Source organism: Leptosomus discolor, chromosome 1, assembly GCF_034619465.1.
Source record: "Leptosomus discolor isolate bLepDis1 chromosome 1, bLepDis1.hap2, whole genome shotgun sequence".
Lineage (NCBI taxonomy): Eukaryota > Metazoa > Chordata > Aves > Leptosomiformes > Leptosomidae > Leptosomus > Leptosomus discolor.
Window position 1 is genome coordinate 130,384,012 of NC_141391.1, and position 20,108 is coordinate 130,404,119.

The 20,108-nt window shown below is 43.5% G+C and overlaps 1 protein-coding gene across 1 annotated transcript in view; it reads left to right on the top strand.

Moving 5' to 3' along the window:
- Nucleotides 1–19,812, top strand: part of GTF2E1 (general transcription factor IIE subunit 1) — a 54,382-nt gene extending 34,570 nt beyond the window's left edge. Inside the window, exons 3-5 of the mRNA XM_086464583.1 lie at nucleotides 9,703–9,904; nucleotides 14,716–14,963; nucleotides 18,023–19,812. Coding sequence (XP_086320709.1) covers nucleotides 9,703–9,904; nucleotides 14,716–14,963; nucleotides 18,023–18,453 — 881 coding nt within the window. The 3' untranslated portion in view covers nucleotides 18,454–19,812. The remainder of the gene's footprint in view (nucleotides 1–9,702; nucleotides 9,905–14,715; nucleotides 14,964–18,022) is intronic.
- Nucleotides 19,813–20,108: the final 296 nt, after the last annotated feature.

Consider the following 20,108-nt stretch of genomic DNA (forward strand, 5'->3'; position numbering starts at 1 on the left):
CAGTTTTCACAAGGAAGAGGGGAAAGATAGTTCCTTTGAGAGTAAAGAAGTTAGAAGAACTTAATGCATGAAGGAGTTTTCTAAAGGCGTGGCATTAAGACGAAAAGAGAACAGGTGGCATGAGTATCCAGAAGAATATGTAAAGGTACAAAAAAAAATACACAGATATTCCAGTTTTCTTGATGGCAGGTAACAAGTGAGGCTTCACGTAATAAAATGTGAGAAATATGAAAAGAATCAATAGATATATAACAATACGGTGTAAGGCAGCAGTTAAAAGATGGGACTTCCAGGTAAAGGGTATGTGCACAAGTCTCGGAAGCGGATGTGTTACCTTTTTACAGCTGAGAGTACAAGTTAGTTGAATAGAAAATGCTAGCTGGTGTTATCCTCCATATTCCCAGCAAAAAGTGAATGGCAAAAAGTCAATTGGAGGGCAATACCTGTTCTCATCACATGCTATGGTATATTTTTGCAGTGCTGGGGCCTTTCAAAAACTGCATGCTAGGAGCATGATCTCTTACACCAGTAAGTAGCTGGTGAGTGTTGCCCTTGAGCTATTCCAGACCTTCAGGAAGGAGGTTAACGTGAAGTCTGTTGTCTGTTCTGATAATAGACCGTCTTTGTTCTTAAGTAACCAGCATCTGAAAAACCTGCTTTATTGTTGTGAAGGGCCTACAAAGCCTCTTGGAAAACAAAAAAGGGAAAAGTAGACTGAAGAGCAGCTTGTCCTCTTGGTGTTGGCCCATCATGTGATGCTGTTGAAAATAAGGCTGGAAACAACACGCTGGCTTGGAGCTCGCTGCCTTGCTTTCTCTTTCTTGCCGTTGTCGGCTGCTGCCATCCCAAGGCTCACCACTACTTGAAGCACTGGTATGGAAACGCGTGCTTCTGACATTGGCCCTGTTAGCCTTTCAAATACTGTCTTGGGATGATGGTTTAAGGATTTCATTCTTGCTCTTTGTTCTTAAATAGATTTCTTGTGTGTACTCGAGCAGATTTGCATGAAATGCAAAGTCTCAGCAACCACAGCATGTTCCCTTGGGTACCCTTCTTTATAACTGGAGATATAACAAGGAGAAGATGGGATTTTAAAATTTTTTTATTAATCTGTATTGTTCTCTTTGTAGCTTTGTGGAGGAGGTTCACGCAGTAGGGAATTTTTCTTGCTACACATTAACTCTGAGGAGAATTTGAAAGTAAAGGGTTTCAGTTGTTGGCATTTCTGGGCCACCATCTATTGAATTTCAAGCCCTTTTTGACTACAAGTAGCGTAGTAGGTGTGCTACAGTTGTAAATCTCTCTCTCTGAGGGAATCTGTTGTATGTTACTAAAGGGATTCAGTAGTGAAAGCGAACATGGAAGAACAGATCTCTTCCAGAAAATCAGAAGTGCTTGTGTGGTTTAACAGATGGGTCTCAGGTATGTGAAGTATTTCATGTTTGCCATTACCTGAAACAGTGGGGTCTGGAGTGGCCTTTGAAACCTTCTGTTTCCCTGTCCCTGAATGCTTGGGATTTTCAGGGAAGAAAAACTCTGTCCTAATGTATTCAAAGGTGTTGACAAGGGTGTCTTACCTCAGCAATTCCTACTTTTATTGTTAACAGCAGGGTTCATTTTGTGCCAAGAGAGTCCAGAACAAGTGCTGGACACTATTCTTGGCCATCTGTAATAACATTCCAGCACCACCATTTTTCCAAATTATGCCCAGGATAATGTAACTGCCTGACTAAAATCCGCTCTGCAGCTTAACAGAGAGACCTTCTGTTTCCAGGACTGCCAGTCCTCAATTTTTATACATTTACACGCTGCTCTCAGGGAGAATAAATAATACATGAACATATGCACTGGCTAAGTGAAATTTCCTTCTGATTATAGTGAGACACTGGTTAATGGCAATTATAAAATGTATTTCTTTCATCTTTTGCTAATCCTGCTGTATGTTTAAGAGTATGCCTTTATCTCTTTTTTGTTGTTGTTGTTGTAAGTTGCCATCTTGTTTTTTATTTTTTAAACAAATTGTTTTGATCGTCTTTCATATGTTGTTGAGTTGCAGTTTTGAACCCTCTTGAACACATTTCTGGCAGAATTACCTCATCTGAATCAGAAATAGTCCTGCTGCATAAGTGCCCTTAAATGCTGCGTCTGCTACCTCTATATTACAGTAATAGAAGCTTTGAAAAGAAACTGATTGACATTAATCCCAAATGAAATGTTTACTCTCTGTTTAATACCTGGTGGGCAATTCAATATGCTGAATCTGTATTAAACAAGAAAAATGTTTAAGAAGCATTATTAAGTCTCAAAATCAGGTACTCAAAAGTCAGGGCTGTATCTTGGTGTGCATATATTATGAAATGGCATTAATGTATGATCAAATACTGCTTTTTGCACTTACTGAATTCATAGAATAAATCTTTTCTGAAGGCTGATTTGGAGGGTAGAAGTATATAAGACTTCTTCCCAAACCTGTTATAGATGTGGGCTAGATAGTTGAATGCTGTCCTGATGACCTGGATTTTATCTTCCTGCCTCCACCGTACAGTCTCATTTCATGTTGAACAGGTAGTGAAAACAAGCTGTATGCAGGTGAGTGATCCTTGCCCATTCGCTGATTCACAGAAACCTGTCTTAAAACCTTATGGTCTGAAACTGAGAGTTATCAGTCTCACAGCTGTTGACTCAATAGGATTTATGCTAGAATATGTACAGACCTGGGAGAAACTGGATCTAGATTTGGGGCATATAAAGCTAAAAGGAATTTTTTTTTCCTTTATTCTGGGGTCTTGATCCCATTTGTAAACAGCAGATAACAACTTTCTTAGGAATTCAGATACTGCAGAAAAAATTCATAAAGAGATTAAAATCTCTCTTCAGATAACAGTGTTAGTTACATTATTTGTTCCTAGCCCCATTTCTAGATGAACTGCTGTGCTTGACATTTTATAAATGCACACTCCACGTGCTTCCTCACTTATCTGAGGCAGAATTATGATATAAAAGATGTTTTAGCAAATTTCAGTCTAGGATCAGATAATAGGATGCATCAGACAGCCTTTAGTGTTGGTTGTTGCTATCATTCCTGCCCATAATCCTAAATCTATGTACTTGGTTGTACCTGCTCAGGAAAGGGATAGAGGAGATGCTTGTACTTTCTTAGCCTGTTACAAAGAGAGCTGTCAGTTTTGGGGGCAGGATCTGTATTTAGCAGTCCGTGTTCACATCTGCTGAGGCCTCATCTGGCGAGTGTCATGATTTGGTTGCAGTGCCATTCGCAGGGGTGCTGCATACTCAGCTTCAGACTACAGCCACTGCACTGACCATCTCCTCTGGGCAGTGTCATCCTGTGTACTTTTCAGTTCTCTGCTTTCAGATATCACCCTCATGTTGTGGATTTGCTCTGTCACTGTCTTTGCCCAATGTTATGCATCTCAGTTGCAATATACCTTATCTTCTCTATAGTTGGAAATTTTAAAGCGAGCCTTTTCAGACTGCTGAGATGAAGGCTGATGCATTTTGGGTTTCAGTGGCAAAGCTGGATGTTTTAATTGCAGAAGCGGGGTTAACAAATCTTCCCAAAATGCTGACATTTCCTACACATGGTCCAGTGTTTGTTCTTGTACCATAAGAAGCTCTGACAACAGCGTCTGCTCTGGACTATCTCAAACAGGCCTAATATAAAAACATACACTTTCTGTGTCACATTTCAAGACAGAGTGCTGCAGTCAGCCCTGGGCTGTGAAGTGTCCTGAAGAGCTTGAGATCCAGTGGACCATGAAACCTGTCTCAGAAAGATGAGATGTGGCATTACATTTTATGTAACACACTGCGCTCTGTAATTGTCTCTTTTAATGCATGTGTAGAAACACTGAATTACTTGCAAGAGAGAATAGTATGGCTGTGGTGTTCAGGAGACAGATTTTATTGGTAGGTTTCTTTATTTTTTGCCTGAAACAACTGGATTTTTGGAAGTCAGATATGAATACAAATGTGCTTGGGACTATAGGTCTCCAGTACAGAGAGAAGAGAGAAGGGGCCGGGGAAGGCTACCCAATAAAATCAACAGGACACTCATCTTTCCTTGGGGCAGGACCATGTTTCCTGCTCAGACACACTGGGTGGCTTTCTCATTGAGATGGTGAGGACATTCTGTGATTCTGTGTGACAGTTTAATGAGGGCTGAGAAGTCTGTTTTAAGTCTGGGAGCCATTAAAGATCAACAGCTCCTGCAGTCTAATATGCATTGTTATTAATCCAGTTATCAATCAACTTTTAACAATTAGCTCTGTTACTAGCTTGGTCCATTAAGGTCATTAAAACTCTCTTTGCTTCAATTTAACCCGTCAGATTGCTACTTCTAGTAGGTGAATGTCCTTATATCCTAATGTGGAGCATGTTATGGTAACTAATGATCCAGGTCTGTTGTAGCCACTCAGACTACTATTTGTCTCTTTAATGATTCAGGAGAGAAATGCCTTTAGGTGCTGTCGTAAACAGTCTTCTAAATCTTGAAAATCAATGAGAAATGAAAGGAAGTTAATTATAATTTGTACTGACAGCATTGCCTATTACTTAGGTTGCTCAGTATTTCAATTATGTGAGCTTCGATCGTTTGTGGAGAGCGGGCGTATGAATTGCTCTGTGTTTTTTGTTCTGTTCAAAACTTTGTCACTTACTTTATGCTGAGTTTTTCCCATTCTGTGCATCGGAGTAAGTTTAAATTGCTTAGGGAAATCTAATCAAAAACAGTTTGGCCCTATTGAAGAATGGGCTGATGAGAAGATGGAAGAGGAGACCAGAGAAATGTGTGTTCCTTTAGCTGCGTTATATTGTTCTGAATGGCAGGTTGTGCTGTAAAAAGATCTTCCGTCTCTCTGGGTTGAAATAGGAAATTAATCTGATAGCCAGGGCTCAAATTAAGGAGCAGAATTAGCTGATCAAAGAATATGGGGCAGAGGCACAGGAGTGGGGAGAGGCTGAGATTGGAAAAAGCAGCCCAGGAAAAGAAGGATGGACAGAGCAGTCTGAGAAGTGAGAGAAGCCCAGGCTGAGAAAGCAGGACTAGATAGACCCAAGACTTGCTAGCAAGGAGGATAGGACCATCAGAGTGGGGAAAAGACAGCAGCTGGGTTGGGAGCAGATGGGAAGAGCTGGGTAGGAAACCTCAGGTTAGGCCTAGCAGGTAGGATAGCAGAGCACATCTCTGTCGAGAAGCTAAAGCAGGACTCGAGGTGCTTCCTTCTCATTCTCCCTTTGTTGCCAGGAAGCAAGCTGGCGAGGTATCCTGCTCCCCCTGCAGCACTAGCAGGTTGTCATCTTCTCTTTGGTGAGTCAAGTGGCAGAGGCCTGAGCAGAACTGAGGGCTCCAGGTCTGTAGATTAACCATATGGCTGTCGGCACAACATCACACGGCGGGAGGTGTCTGTCTGGCTTCCTGTTGGTAGGAACCTGGGAAACTCCTGTCCTTTCCTCAGGGTCTTAATACTCTCTTTTTAATAACAAATGAAGCACTCGTGGTTAGGGAGTGCCGAAATTAAAGGTGCTTATGCATCCTGTAACTTTTTCTCTGTGACATAATTTGTTTTCCCCCACAAAACACATGCTTTGCTCAGTGAGAGAGAGGAGCTGTGTACTTTTTGTCTGGCTTGCTGCAGAAGAACGAAGAACGTGCAGTGTGAGAGTCAGGGAATTACTTGAAGAAAATGGCTGTAGTAGCCACAGGAACACGATCTGATCCTCCAGGCCAGCTGAGTTTTGTTGTGGTGTTGGACTGGTCATTTTGACTAAACTTTTCAAAGACTATCATTAGCTATTGTACTTAGCTCGTTTGAGATGCCCGATTCTAGAGCCTGGAAGAAGATTGGTAAAAGAACGACACAAATTTCAGAAAAGCATTTCTTAGGCATCTCGAATCAAGTACTGCTCAAATCAGCAGATAGTTCTGAAATTGTGCCATCTGTGCCTTAGCTCACTCTCCATGTAATGGTAATAATGCTACTTCTAAAAGCAAGTTGTGGGAGATTTTGAAAATAAATTAGCTTAATGTTTTGTGACGCAGTCAAGAATAAAGAATTGGATGAGGATGAAGGCTGGAGGAATCAAAAGGAGCTGAAAGATTATAGTGAAAGTACAGTGTCATGCACCTAGCATCTAATGCAAATGTCTCCTATAAACGTGGTGTTCATCACCTGAAACTGGTGGAAGGAAGGAAGAAAAATGTGGGAGTGTTGCTAGAGCTTGTAATAATTAAGGCAGCACTTTTCATGGTCTGTTACACTGTGATCGTAAAAGGTCTCAATGGCTATGGGAGAAGCACTAATGCTGTTGGGCTTTTGGGACGACTCATCTGGACACTTGTATATACTTCCAGCTTTACAGCAGAAACATGAGAGCACTCTGGAGAAAGTGCCCAATGAGGCTGATAGCATGGTCGGAGGAATGGGTGGCCAGTTTTAAAAGGCAAAGAAAAATGTGTGGCTTACTGAGCCTTGCAAAATGAAGGTGGAGGGATGAATAAGACGGCAGTTTGTAAATGTACCTGAACGATTAACAGCAAGATGGAAGCTAGCTGATGTACAGTTTTTGGCACAACAGTAAATAGGTTTGAAATGAATGGGAATAAATTTAGGTTGAAAATTAAATAGTTTGTAAGCATCAGAGTAGTGAGAGTCTGGGCCAGTATCCCAAAGGACAGAGTGGAAGGAAGACACCTTGTTGGGCTGAAGATGAGGCTTGAACCCTTTGAGAAGTGTGAGCAGGACCTGGGCTCAGACTCAGGAGGCTGTAGCCAGTTAAATGTGTTAATTATAGCAGATGCAGCGTGCATGCTTGGACATTGTGCGTGCAGCGTGCGTGGGTGGCTGATCTTTTCCTTCTCTCAAGTGAAATGAAGTCATTAGGAATTATCTCTAATATTCTAGCCCTAAACTTCAGAGCTTGAGCTGCTTTAATATTAGTATGCCTTGGGGAGCCAGATTACCAGCGTATCTGCCCTGGAGAGTCTGCGAGCAGATGAGATCTCTTTCAGGTGGCTGGTTTTTAACATGCACCCTGAGAGGTCTGCAGAGTACCTGAGCATGTGTGGAAAGGAGGGTATGTATGTGCTCTCCATTAACATTTCCAAGATGCGGGAAAGCCTCGTGTCTGCTTGCTCCAGCATATCTGCTTGCCCTGCTTTATGCAGCATATTTGAATGGAAAACTATCAGTTGTGTAAGGGCTAAAGGAAGAAATACATTGTTGGAGTGGGAACATCGCCGTTCTCAGCCTTTGGATGGCCTCCACTTCATGTTTGTCACTTGTGATTCATATCTGTAAGGAACATGTGTCACTGCTGATGTGATGTGCCATGTCATAAAAGCTCTGGTGACATTTTGTGACCTCTTAAAGTCTAACAAAAGGGGTTTGCAACATACAAATGCCATCTGCCATGGCAAAGCAGCTTCCCAGTTCTCTAATCACATATGCTTCTTGTGAAATGCTGCAACATCTTGAAAAAAATCAGCATATTAATGGAGGAAGCTTGTCATTTCACTCATTCCCAGATTCTTTACATAATTCATCTATTAACTTTTTGTTTTGCTTATTAAGAGCCCTGAGGGGTGGAAGTTGCAGCAAAACCATGATAGCTTTAGGAGTTCCATTTCATTAGAGCTGTATTTTCTGACTTTTTTGGTACTCTGAATTGGAATCATTCTCCCTCTCTACCCATTCTCCTTCTATCTTTTGCAAATACTCATGGGGTTCACAGATGGAAGTGTGAAAAGTCTGAGCTGTCTCAGGAACATGTAAGAGGATCTTTGGAGGGGTGTAAAAAGAGGGGAGTTTTCCTCATCAACCTGCATTTGTTCACTTAATCCGTTATGGGAACTGAGATGTGCTAATTATTTTAAATTGATTCAGCTTGTTTGCCTGTGTGTCACGCCAGTAGCCTCAGATGTGGGATAAGGAGACCAAACTTTGGCTTCAGTTTTTGCCAGGCTGACAGCTGAAAAAATAAGCAGAATGGTTTCATGCTTGGATGGGAGAGAAGAGCACTTCATCCACTTGTCCTTTACTTTGCGTACTGCCGTTGTTGGGTGCTCTAGCTTTTACATGTAGATAAGACAAACTTTCTAAAGAGAGAGTTTACTGCAGGAAATGTGTACGTATTACAGGCCACATATACAACACACTCGCATTAATTTATGAGTAACAATGAGCAAAACCTACTTCAGATGGTGCCGAGGTAGAAAATTGCATCTCTGCAGGCTGATGAGGGGCAGCAAATGCCTCCTGTCATAACCAGTGCTTTTGTGTGTTTTCCAAGAAGCATGCTTGCATTGCCTAGCCCTCACAGCCATCAGTGAAGAAGTTAGGTGTGTTTTTATCGCTGTATTATAGGCAGAGGAGGTACACTGAAAAATGAAGTGACGAGACTAGCAAATCTGTGTAAGCAGGAAAATAGGATAGCAGAAGCCCTGGCTTGCCAGCGTGTCTCATTACATCATGCCTGTGTGCCCTGGGCAAAACCCATTCTTTCTACTGTGTTTGTACATTGCATCAGTGATATAGCAGGCTTCAATACTGATTCTAATTCTGAGTTTTAGACAGAAGCTTATAATTTCCCTGATATGACCTATCCTCAGGCTTCCTATTGGTAAAAAGATCTTTTCCTTACTTCATTGGGGTATTGGGAGATGATGCTAGATGTATACAGGTGTCACAGAATGGATAAATAAAAAAATCACACAGGGACAAGAGAAATCGAGAAGCCTGTGAGCATTGCTCTGGATGTAAGCATTCTGAAGAGGCAGCAGTATGTTCTCAGTCCGGCACTTGCAAGTGTCATTACACTGTGCTGCTCCCCTCATAAGGGACCATATGATAAGGTCCTACCGTGCATGTGCTACCCCAAGGGTCCTCCTCACAGATGGGGTGATGAAACTGAAAAGCCTACTGTGCAGGAGTTCAGTAGGTTTTTTGTAACTGTACTGCCGTGCAACCAGTTCGGTTGCCTTTTTGTTTGACCTGTTTTTATAGATCCTGATGAGGTCTGTAAAACAAGCTTATCATTAATTGCCATTCATACAGTTCTTAATTTCAAGAAGTTAATATGGGAGTTAGGTGAGATAAGTTTTTGCATTTGCTGCTCTACTGTAGTGACTATTTTGCATGTTTTGGCCCTGAAACAGAAGAAGCCATCTTTCTTGCGTTAGTTGCAGAGTTAAAGTGGTTATACTAGCCGTTACTGCAGGATGGTTGGTGCAGCCAACTGCACCCTATTTCATTGTGAAATTAGCCTGTTCATGTGGCCTGGGAGAAAACCAGTGCGAGCACCTGAAACAGATGACATTTGAACTCCTAAGAGTGTCTATAGCATAGCTTTTTATCACAGCCCAGTCATAGCTGACATTTAAAATGTGCAACAAGAAAGAGGGAGTGAGATTAGGAGATGTCTCAGTAGAGGTACTGCAGCCCATCTGGGCTTTTCAGAGCAAGAAACTGTACCCAGCTGGGTATCACTGGATGGCATCAAAATGCTTGCTTTGTTGTCTGCTTAAATAATAACCAGGTACACTGTGTGTGGGAAGGGATTGTCAGGGGGAGAAAAGCTATTTAGTATCAAGCTAAGAGAACAGCAAAGCGCTGCTGTTTAAAAGGCTGTATAAAGAGCTGGGCTTGTTGCTTTCTTTCCAATGCTTAGCAACTTTTTTCATTTTAGGAACTTTCCGCTGTACTTTCTGTGAGACTGAAGTGGAAGAAGATGAGTCGGCGATGCCCAAAAAGGATGCAAGGACACTCGTGGCAAGATTTAATGAGCAGATTGAGCCCATCTATGCACTGCTTCGTGAGACGGAAGACGTAAACTTAGCCTATGAAATCCTCGAGCCTGAACCCACAGAGATTCCTGCCCTGAAGCAGAGGTGGGAACATGCCCGGTCTTCTCTCTCTGCGCTGTTTCCTTATAGTGTGTTTGTCTGCTCTGTGAGGCTTTCCCAAACCTCGTGCAGCCGCTGGCTGCATTGGGGACTTACTTATTCAGCACCCAGTGTGCAAGCAACTGACAAATTCCCCAAGGAGCGTGTGTTTTATAAGGAGATGAAGGGCCGTAACCATTTTTTACTAAACAAGGCAGATGACTATTCTGGCCAGCCTCCTGTGTGTAGTTTTCTGTGGGGTGGGGTACTTGAATTACCTGCTCCTTGCTGTGCTGCAGCTGGTATGTATACCAGCCCTTGCCCCAGTATTGGAGAAATACAAACTGCAGCTTTTTGGGCAAAACTCTGAAGGTGCCATCTACACTGTCTTCTTTCTCTCAAACCCTTGTCATCTTTCGTCTATTCCCTTTGCTTCTACCCAGCTTTTGAAACTAAGCTATCTGAATTCTACACTTGGCGTTCTAGTTCAAAGATATTACTTGTAATAAGGGTATTTTTTTCTTCTGATCTTTCTCCTACTTGTTACACACCTCTTCTTTTCAGGAGGAGACCATGTTATAGTCAAAAACTCTTTAAATGCTCCTACCCATGGGAAATGACACTTTCTTGCAGAACATTCCTAGCTGTACAAAAACAGATGATGTTTAAATAATGCAGAAAGATGTGGGGAGCTGTCAGTTTTGTCAGCTGTGGTGAAATGTGATGCACTTCTCTGTATTTAAAAAAAATTAATTAAACACACACATGGGGCGGGGTGGGGGGGTGGGGAATGTATCATGAGGGGAGACATTCCCACAGTGCCTTGGGGTGCTTGGCTTTAGTTAATGGAAGAGCAAGCAGGATACTCTTTTTCTTTTTTGTCTCAGGCTAACCTTGAGGGAGAATGTTCCTCATATATTCATGCTAGACAGTTTCTAATTAATATAATAAAAAGTTCTTTGTCTATTCATAGTCTTTTTCTAGCCAAGAAGGTAGCTAATTTTCCTCATCGTTCTGATAGAAAAACAGAAGCAATATAGAGAGGGGAGGAGAATTTTTCCAAGGTCACTCAACATGTCTTTGGTGATATGGGGAGTCTTTGAAGCCTTTATGCCCAAGCTGAGTCACTAGCCTTTGCTTTAAAAACCCTTTTCTGTAGTTTGAGTAGTAGAACTGGGATAACCCCACCAAAAAGAGAGTCATTTCTCAGTCTTCCCCTTCTGTGCACAGGAAATTATCACAGCAGAAGCCCGGTGCGGTCCCATGATTAAATACCAGCACCCACTTACTTGACTCTTAAATACTTTAAAAACATTGTAAATGATTAATTACTTTGTGCAAGGAATGACAAAATAAATAGGTGGCTTTTTAAATGCTTACTTGAACACAACTTGCTTCAGTACATACAATGATTTAATTATTTATTAACTCTTACTAATTCAAAGCAGTTAATTGCATGAAAGCACTGCTGTGAGATTTTTTTTTTTTAAAAGTGCCAAACCCTGGGTTATTTATTCCCTCCGTTTTTATGGAGTCTTGAGTGTTTGGCATCATTGACAAAACTGACATTTAGTGATTCTGAAACAAACAGAAAAGGTCACGAAGCACCTGCATCGTCTCTTTGCACCAATGCGGGCAACTCCATGTGTTTTCAGGAGAGTTACAGCTGTAAGAAATCACACTGACCCTGCTGTGGGAAACTGGGCAGATCTTCATTTATATTTTTCTAGGAGGCCGTTAATTTTCTTAATCTTGGCAGGACATGAATTAGCCCCACAGGTTTGTCTGCTTTGTCTAAGCCCTTCTCTGTGGTTTTCTAAATCAGATGGATTTTAATATCCCCTCCATTTTCTTATGTCAAAATTGCATGATTTTATATAACAAAAATCTTCACAGAATTAATTTTCTGTGGTCATGCTATCAAGGACTATGAGTTGTCTGTTGTGAAGTTGAAGCTCTTAAGAGCAGTTAAGTGAGAAAGTGCTTTATTTCAGACATGGCACAAAAGGAGTTATTCACATTAAGCAAGACCTTTTCTTAATAGTCTGGGCAGGATTGAGATGAAAATTTCGAGTTGTTTCCCCATTGCACAGTGTGGTTTCTGTGGGCCATACCTCAGCTATGTCAAGGATTATTTATGTCATCTTTAAAGGCAGCTAACCACCCATTAAGGGATTTCCATCAGGGTAAAACAACTGACAGGTTACAGAGCAAATGTAGCCACATCTGGGCCACTGAGCTGCCACAGCTCCTGGCTGCAAGATGCCCAGGCGGAGTCTAGACCTAGGTGGGGAAAAAGCAGATCTTGGATCTAAGCAAGAGAGAGAGATTTAGGAGTGCACTCCCTCCATCTGCTCTGTGCTGCCCATGAGGCAGCTCACACACCTGGCCTTTTTCTGGTGGTTAAATCCATGGGGTTTAATCCTGTACTTTGGAACAGGGTCCCTGAACAGCGAGATCTCTTCTTGCAGTAAGGAGTGTTCCCCTGGTCATGTAGTCTTGAGGGATTGCTCACTCCTACCAACAGTGCTGCTGAACATGCAGTTCCACAAACAAAGGGAGGAAATTGAGGCACGTTTGCAAAGCTCACTGGGGTCCGAAAGTAGGCAGAAAGTGTCTAGATGGTTCCACCTAAGTGTGCGACATTGCGGTAGATGGCTTAAAGTAATCAATACTATGGGTGTCTCTTAGAGTTGTTACTTTCATTTTTGAAATGTTCCTGACATCATGGAATAAGTGTTTTGCTGCTAAATGATACCGTGTAGGGAAAAAAAGTCCCATTTCAGGCACACTTACGGGCACCTCTGTGTAAAAGTATTATTAGGCAGTTCCTGGCACTACTGAGTATTTAGATGTCACGCTGCAGTCGTGGGGAGGGAGAGCTTGGGGGAGAGCTGCATTGTGTATCTTGTGAGGAAAGTGGATTACATAAAATCGTCAGGGAAACGCTAGTTAGAGACTTGTATTGTGTGGGAAGCAGAGTGGTGCTTTTCACAGAACACACGCCTGTCTTGGAGAGCTGAAAGGTACCAACACTCGAAATAACACACTGAGAAGAAGGTCTCTGTGTGGTTCCTTAGGTTATATAAGCAATACATGTGCATGAGTCTTCTGCCCCCAAATTCAAGGCTGCTGTGAAGCTTTCCTAGCAGAGCTGGCTGCAGAAGAGAACCAGTTAGTGTGTGGACACATGCTAAAACGGATGCTGTGAAGTATTTTCCTAACAGACCCCAGCAAGCTCAGCTACTGGGAGGCTGTGGTAGCTCTCAATCCAAACTGCAGCTGAGCACACCACTATTTTTTATCTGGAGAAGAGAGGTGATCATCTACGTGCATATTTTCCCCTCACTGTTTACCTGTAAAAATCCAGCTGAATTAGCTTATGAAGCAGTGGTTAAATCCTTGCTGAATTTAAAAAATTGCATATTACTTAGGTCCTCTTCAACTGCAACCTTATTTTAAGCTTCTCGGTTGGAGGAAAGGTTATTGGGTAGATAGCAGTGACTGAACCGTGTTCACTGACAGCTTCTGTCAGCTCAGCTGGCAGCAGAGCAGGGACACTGAGTATGCTCGATGGATTTGCTCTGGACAAGAAGAGGAGTCCAGGCAGGTCTGTTACCCGTGAAAAGCCCTAGATACCACTGGCTGTCGGATGACTGAAATTATGTGGCTGAAGCTGGGTACAGTCTGCAGTGGATCTGTTTCTCTGAGAAGATGAAATAAGATTTTGAAGTAGAGGAACGGTCACGTTTGGCTTTCGCCACCTGGAGAGCAGTGAGTTTCCATTCAGCTGCTTTCCCTGATCAATGCATATGTAGCAGCACAGGCCAGGAAGAGTATTTTAGGCTTATTGTCATTGCTATGCAGAAAATACTCCACCTGATGTCCTCTTTCCATCAGATCCGAGCAGGAATGTTTCTTTTCTCCATCAGTCTCCTGAGCTAGAAAGGAGCCTGGAGGAAAATGTGCTGGCTGCAGCTCCTCTCAGAAAACAAAGGAGGGCTAGGCTTTGACTGCCGTACCCTTCACATCAGTCATCGCCTTTCTTTCTCCAGCTTTTCCACATTGAAGACAGCTCTGTCTTGCCTCCTCACACACACCATCACCACACAAAGCCCTTTGCCTAGCCCTAGTCCTCTGGTTTGAAGGTGCCTTCTCATCCTTTCTTCTCTGCTACCTGGACTCCCCAGTCCTCCCAAGGCTGTGTCTGTGAATAGGACAGATCTCCTGTAACACAGGAGGCAGGACTTATCATGTGCGTTGTCACTCACAATTCAAGCAAAGGTTTGAACTGTGTTTTTCATGGTGAGTTAACTCCTTCACAAGTCCTGTGATTAATAATGGTTCAGAGATCTGAGCATGCTGGGTCTCTGGGCCTACTGTCTGACTTGTTTAAACTTTAGTGCTTTTTTTATGCAGTATGTGGTTGCTGTGTGAAGGCTGAAAAGAGGCTTTTCCAAATACCAGATTACTGTTTGACTATGTTTTTCTGCCTTCGCTTTTATTTCAGGGTATTCTGGGGTTTTATGTTTGGTTTTACACGAGTGCATCAGCAGCTTTAGTACTGCCTCTTCTTTTCAGTGTCTGTTGTGGAAGTTGCTGTGGCCTCATGTAGTAGGGTTTCCCATTAGAGATCCACAAGTTCCCAAACCAGCAAGCTAGTGTAGAAATTCCTGGCATTACACGTTAGAAATGAGAATGCAAGTTCTCAGTGCAGATCATGGGAGATAACTAATCATGGTTTTAAATGTTGCAATGCTGGCCAAGGAAGGGCTTGTTCTGAGTGGTCTGTTTTTATCTCTTTGACTTCTGTGTAGCAAGGAGCGTGCAGCTGGTACTGGTGCAGGGGCAGCAGCTGGCCTTGCAGGTGGACACCATCGGGAAGCATGGACTACAAAAGGACCATCGTATGAGGACTTGTATACCCAGAATGTTGTCATCAGCATGGAGGACCAGGAGGATCTTAACCGGTCTGCAAGTGAAGGAAAGCCAGCCAGAGAGAGGCCAATTTGGCTACGGGAGAGCACAGTGCAGGGGGCTTATGACCCTGATGAAATTAAAGATGGTAAGAAAATTCTCAGGGCAGAAGTACTGCTCTGCTTATGTGATACTTTTAGAGTGCCGTCAAAAACATGTTCCCCTGTGTGTGTACAGCTGCTGCTTCCAACACTCCAGATTTTGTCTGCTCCCCTCTGCTGTGCAAAGCACCTGTGTGGAGGTAGACGTAAAAAATCATGATTTATTAGGTCCAGGATTGAAATCTAGGTCAGTAAAGCTGAGCTGTCCACAATATTGTTTGTGGGCTTCTAAGATGTTCGTTATCTGTTACGTCCTCCACCTTGAGAGCTTATGGCTTCTACATGAAGGTGCTTCAGCTTCATCTAGAAAGCTGCCTCCTTAATAGGTCATTGCTGAAAAATAGCATTTATTACCATTCAGTGACTCTGAAGCCTACCAAATCTACCAGCAGTGGTTTTGTGCTCCCAGCCACCTTCTTGCCAATTGTTTTTCAAAATGTGTTTTATGTGAAGAATATGTCAGAAAGAAAGCTTCTGGAAGTACAGTAGGAACATCTGTCACCATGGCAGTTAAGTCTTTATTGCTTTCTGTTTGCTTCTCATTATCTTTGCTTTTATTGTCATTCATGTTGGGGTCAGGTTGTCCATAGACCATAGTCAAGATCTTGTAACCACTAGTAGAAGCATTCTGCTTTGGTGAGTGTGCTGTTTAAGCTTACACGCTAAAAACAGGAAATAGAGACCTTTTTTGATTTTTACAGAGTGAATCAATAGATGCAATCTTCCAAGTCATTTGAGGATTATAGACCAAAACTGTTGATGCCCCAGGAAGAGAAGATGGCAAAAGGGAAATGCGTGGAGTATGTAGGTATAGCAGAAGTGAAGAAAACAGATGTGAAGAAATGGTCAGAAGATATCTAATGATCTTGTTAGCATGTGACTCCCTTCAAGCATTCGGATCGCAAAACATTTTCCAAACAGATTAAAGTGTCATGACTGAAACAACCTCCTCCTGCAGTGTGTAGCAGATGTTGTTGTTACTTACCAGCCATAGTGAGTTCTCACCCCGTTTTTCTGCTAGACATTCAGTTCACCTGTAGTTTTAATTCGTCTCCTTGAGATGACTTTTGGTGTACACAGCATAAACGTTTCTCAGATGAAGGACATGAAGGGGGAGTATATCTCCTTACAGCATGATAGCATCACTGCTTAACCTCCATCATTGCTGGAGATAGCCTGAAATTGCTGCTGTGACACATTTCTGTAGCTCTTGGGTGACATAAACAAGGAGGACAGAAACTTGGGACTGTTGACAGAAAAGATTCACTGCTTGGGTCTGGCAGGAACAGTTACACAAGCAAGAGACAGCCCCAGTCCTGAGCCACAAAGTCAGACTCTGTGGAGCTATCCCAGCCTGTTGTTGCTTCACAGCTCTCAGTGTGATGAGCTACGATATTACTTCATGGAATTCCAATAGCCTCTTATACTCTACAGTCACAAGCAACAAGCTGAGCTCAAGGCTACCAACACGCTTTCATTCTATCTTTCTTTCAAGAATTTTGCCAGTGCATTAATAATAGTAGTTGCAGCCATCACCCATTACTGCAACTTTATTTACAGTGAAAACACAAGTCCAGTGAAGTTAGGGGTGGATCTTTTGGTCTGTTATTTTACCACAGGAAAGGAGTGACCACAAACTCCCCTGGCTTTTAGTGCTAAATGCAGAACTTAATTTCTTAGTTCACCTGCTTCTCAGCATTTTTTTCATCTCAAGTTGAAAAAAGCATTTTTGACCCTAGGGGAAAAGCTTGGGCACCAACTGCCTGGATGTGGTGCTGAAACCATGAGGGTCCAGGTCTTGGAGAAGCAGGCAAGTGGTGTTAATGTATGAAAGCAGAATGCTGTCACCTCAGCTCCAGCAATTGTTCATAGGCAGCAGCTTTAGGTGCAAGAGAGAAAGTTTGCCACAGAGTCTGTCCTACTTTTTAGGCCATGTTTTTACAGAAGGTTCTCTATATTTCATTTTTTGTTCTGGGTCTTTTTTGGGTTTCTTTTTGCCATACTGCCTGTAGTTTTATTGGTGCTGGGTGGACTCACATACCTCTCATCAAATACAGTAATCCTGCTTTCTGCAGAATGACACTTTTCGAACAGAATTTTACCTTTGAATCTGTGAACTACAGACACCCTGCCTACCAAGCCATGTCAAGCCCTCCCAGCTATTGTACAGCCGAGCTTACTGAAAGAGGAGCACAGGCTGTGTGTCTGTCAGCTGGGAAACTGCAGGCCCCTTCAAATAAGAGGCCCAGGTAGGGAGCCAGAGAGACTGGCTGGGCTGTGTTTCAGCTTGGAGAGCGGGAGCTGTTTTCACGCAGCCTTCCACGCTGTGCTGTGCAGCTTGGCTGCAGGCTGTAAGCTGCATCTGCTTCGTGAGATTGATCCCGCTCGATACCACCAGCATGTTCCTGTAATGAGCTTTTCCCATTCCTGCCTGGTAGGTGCACCTCTGAGCTTAGCAGACATGGCTACTTTGAATGTTGTTTTATAACACGTGGTTTCCACATGCTCCCTGTCTGCCTGCATTCATCACTTCTCCATCTTAATCCTTACAGATGGGGAGCTTGGCAGGGCAGGGCCTGGTTTTGGGTCTGTATACAAGTGTCATCATTAGGTGCATAGTCTGGGAATCTGGAAGCCCACATGGAAGTCCCAAGGACTGCTTTCAGCTCCACAGTAAGGAAAGTGCATCAGCCCAGCTGAGGGGGACGCCCAAGTTGGACACCTGCCTGGGGGGTTCTTTTCCAGGTGCCTGCCCATCATGCATTTGTTGTCTTTTACAGCGTGCTCCTGGGCAAGACTCCCAGCTGGGAGCCACAGGGACTGCAGGCCTCCCAGCTCCTAGGAAATGTCAATACTTGCTCTGCTGTTAAGAGAATAAACGTAACTATCTCTGTCTTTTAAGGGAGAGGAGGAGCTGGCATAGAGAAAGGGTGTGACTTGGCCAAGCGTGCTCAGTGGCAGTAGCTTCTCAGAAGTCCAGAAAACCTTCAGGGCCATCACCCAGATCTCTGTGAGGAAACAATCATTCCCTTGTGTCTCTTTGCAGGGGGCCGAGATCTGGATGCCTTCCAGGAGCGTGAGGAAGGCCGGGCAGCTCTGGATGATAATGAGGAGGTGATGCGTGCCCTGCTTATCCATGAGAAGAAGACACCTTCTGCTTCAACAGTCACCGTTGGAGGTGCCGCTCCACTCTCCGGTGCCAATGCTAGTGACTCCGAGAGTGAGACAAGCGAGTCAGAGGAGGAATCCCCTCCCCGCCCTCCTGCCACAGCCACCACAACATACGGCCTGGAGGATGAAGAGGAGGATGAAGAGTTTGAGGTGGTGGCAGAAGACCCCACTGTCACAGTGGCTGGGCGTCCACACTCATACAGCCAAGTGAGCCAGCGCCCTGAGCTGGTGGCCCAGATGACACCGGAGGAAAAAGAGGTTTACATAGCCATGGGGCAACGCATGTTTGAGGACATGTTTGATTAACTGCTTCCTGCCATGGTACTTTTTTAAAAGTGACTTTTTAAGCCAGAGACTCCCTAGTAAAACAGAAGACTGAAGTGCATCTTTTGTCCCCTGTGCGCAGGGACGCTGGGGCTCAGGACTGCTAATCTCAGGCATCTTGCTCACCAGAGCCGGGGAGCAGGAAGGCTGCATGTGCCAAAACAGGTAGGGGGGGACAAGTCTCAGAAGTGAGGATGCTTGCAAGGTAAAAATCTGCTTCAGGGTGCCCTGCACAGGCACTGCTTTAACCTTCTCCAAGGCCCCAGAAGCTGCCTCCCCCTGCTTGCTTTGAGTTGACTTTTGTTGCAGATCCTAGTGAAGTCCACATCCCTGCACTCAGAGGACGTAGGGGCTCCATAGTCTGATCAGAGTGCTCTGCAGAGGAGGGCATAAGTAACATTACAACTGCCTCTGCTTGGTGAGGGGAGAGGAGAGGGAAGCACTCGCCTGCTGATGGCAAGCTTGGGCAGGGCTTGTAGCTGACCTCCTGCCAGCAGCCACTGGCCACTGGAGTGGCCATTTCTAAGCAGGCCTGTAGGCAGCAACCTGTTCTTGCTCCCATTCACTCCTTCCTAGGTCTCGGCACCTCAAGGTCAGGTGTAACTTGAAACACGCGGAGTGAAAGCCTTGGTAAGCACACACAGTCACTGTGTCAGTAAAGAAAGCCCTCCCTGGATCTGAGCTGTCGGAGTGCTCTGACTTACCGGGAGATACCTTCATTTTCCAGTATTGCTGCCTGTTGCTTCGGCCTCACCCTGTCCAGTGTTGCAGACGGTTCGTAGTGGGCAGAGCAGTCAGGCAGTGCCAGAGAAATAGCGTAGGTAGTTTTTATTTGCAGTCACACCAGGGCTGTGTCATTTTAAGAGGAATTATGCAATTTTGAATTCTGCTTTGGCACACTTTTACCATAGAAAAACATTTATCAGTGCCTACAGAGCAACTTCATATTTTTAATGTTTTTCTCTTTCAATTGAAAATGTTGGGGTTTTTAATTGTGTTTTCCTATCCACTACTACAATAAGGCAAAATGATAAAAGAATTTTGTGTTCCAGAGGGTAGGGGCAGTATTTCATGCTGTTCCATTTACATGGGCAGCATGGATTTGCTGTTCACTGAGACTGTAAATCTGTTTTATACTAACTATGCTTGCTATGTTCTCCTAACCTTGTAATGCCTCCTTTGTGGTTTTCTTTTCAGCTTCTTGATATTTTGAATCCCCTCATTTTTAAAATAGTGTTTTCAATTTGCTTTTAAGTCATTTTAAAGAGGAATAAATAAACAGAAACTTCTCCCCTTTGTCAACTTCCGATTTGTCATGTGCCTAGTTGGGAGTGTTGTTTGCTTATCATTTTTATTGACTTGATTCAAGAAAAAAAAACAATTTGAGGCTCTCCTTTGAGGGAAGGACTATTTGAAATCCCACCGCACATTGTTTCTCCTCGCCAGAGCTTCTTTGAATGCTTCCTGGAATCTCCTGCACTTCCAAGAAGGATGTTGCATTACACTGATGCTGTGGGAAGCCCTTTCTGCTCAGCATTTGCATTCCTTTCCTCCTTCATCGAGGGATGCATAGGCTGATGGTAGTGGTCTCACTGCCATTGTATTGCTAGTTAAAATAGTACTCTTGCATAGACAGA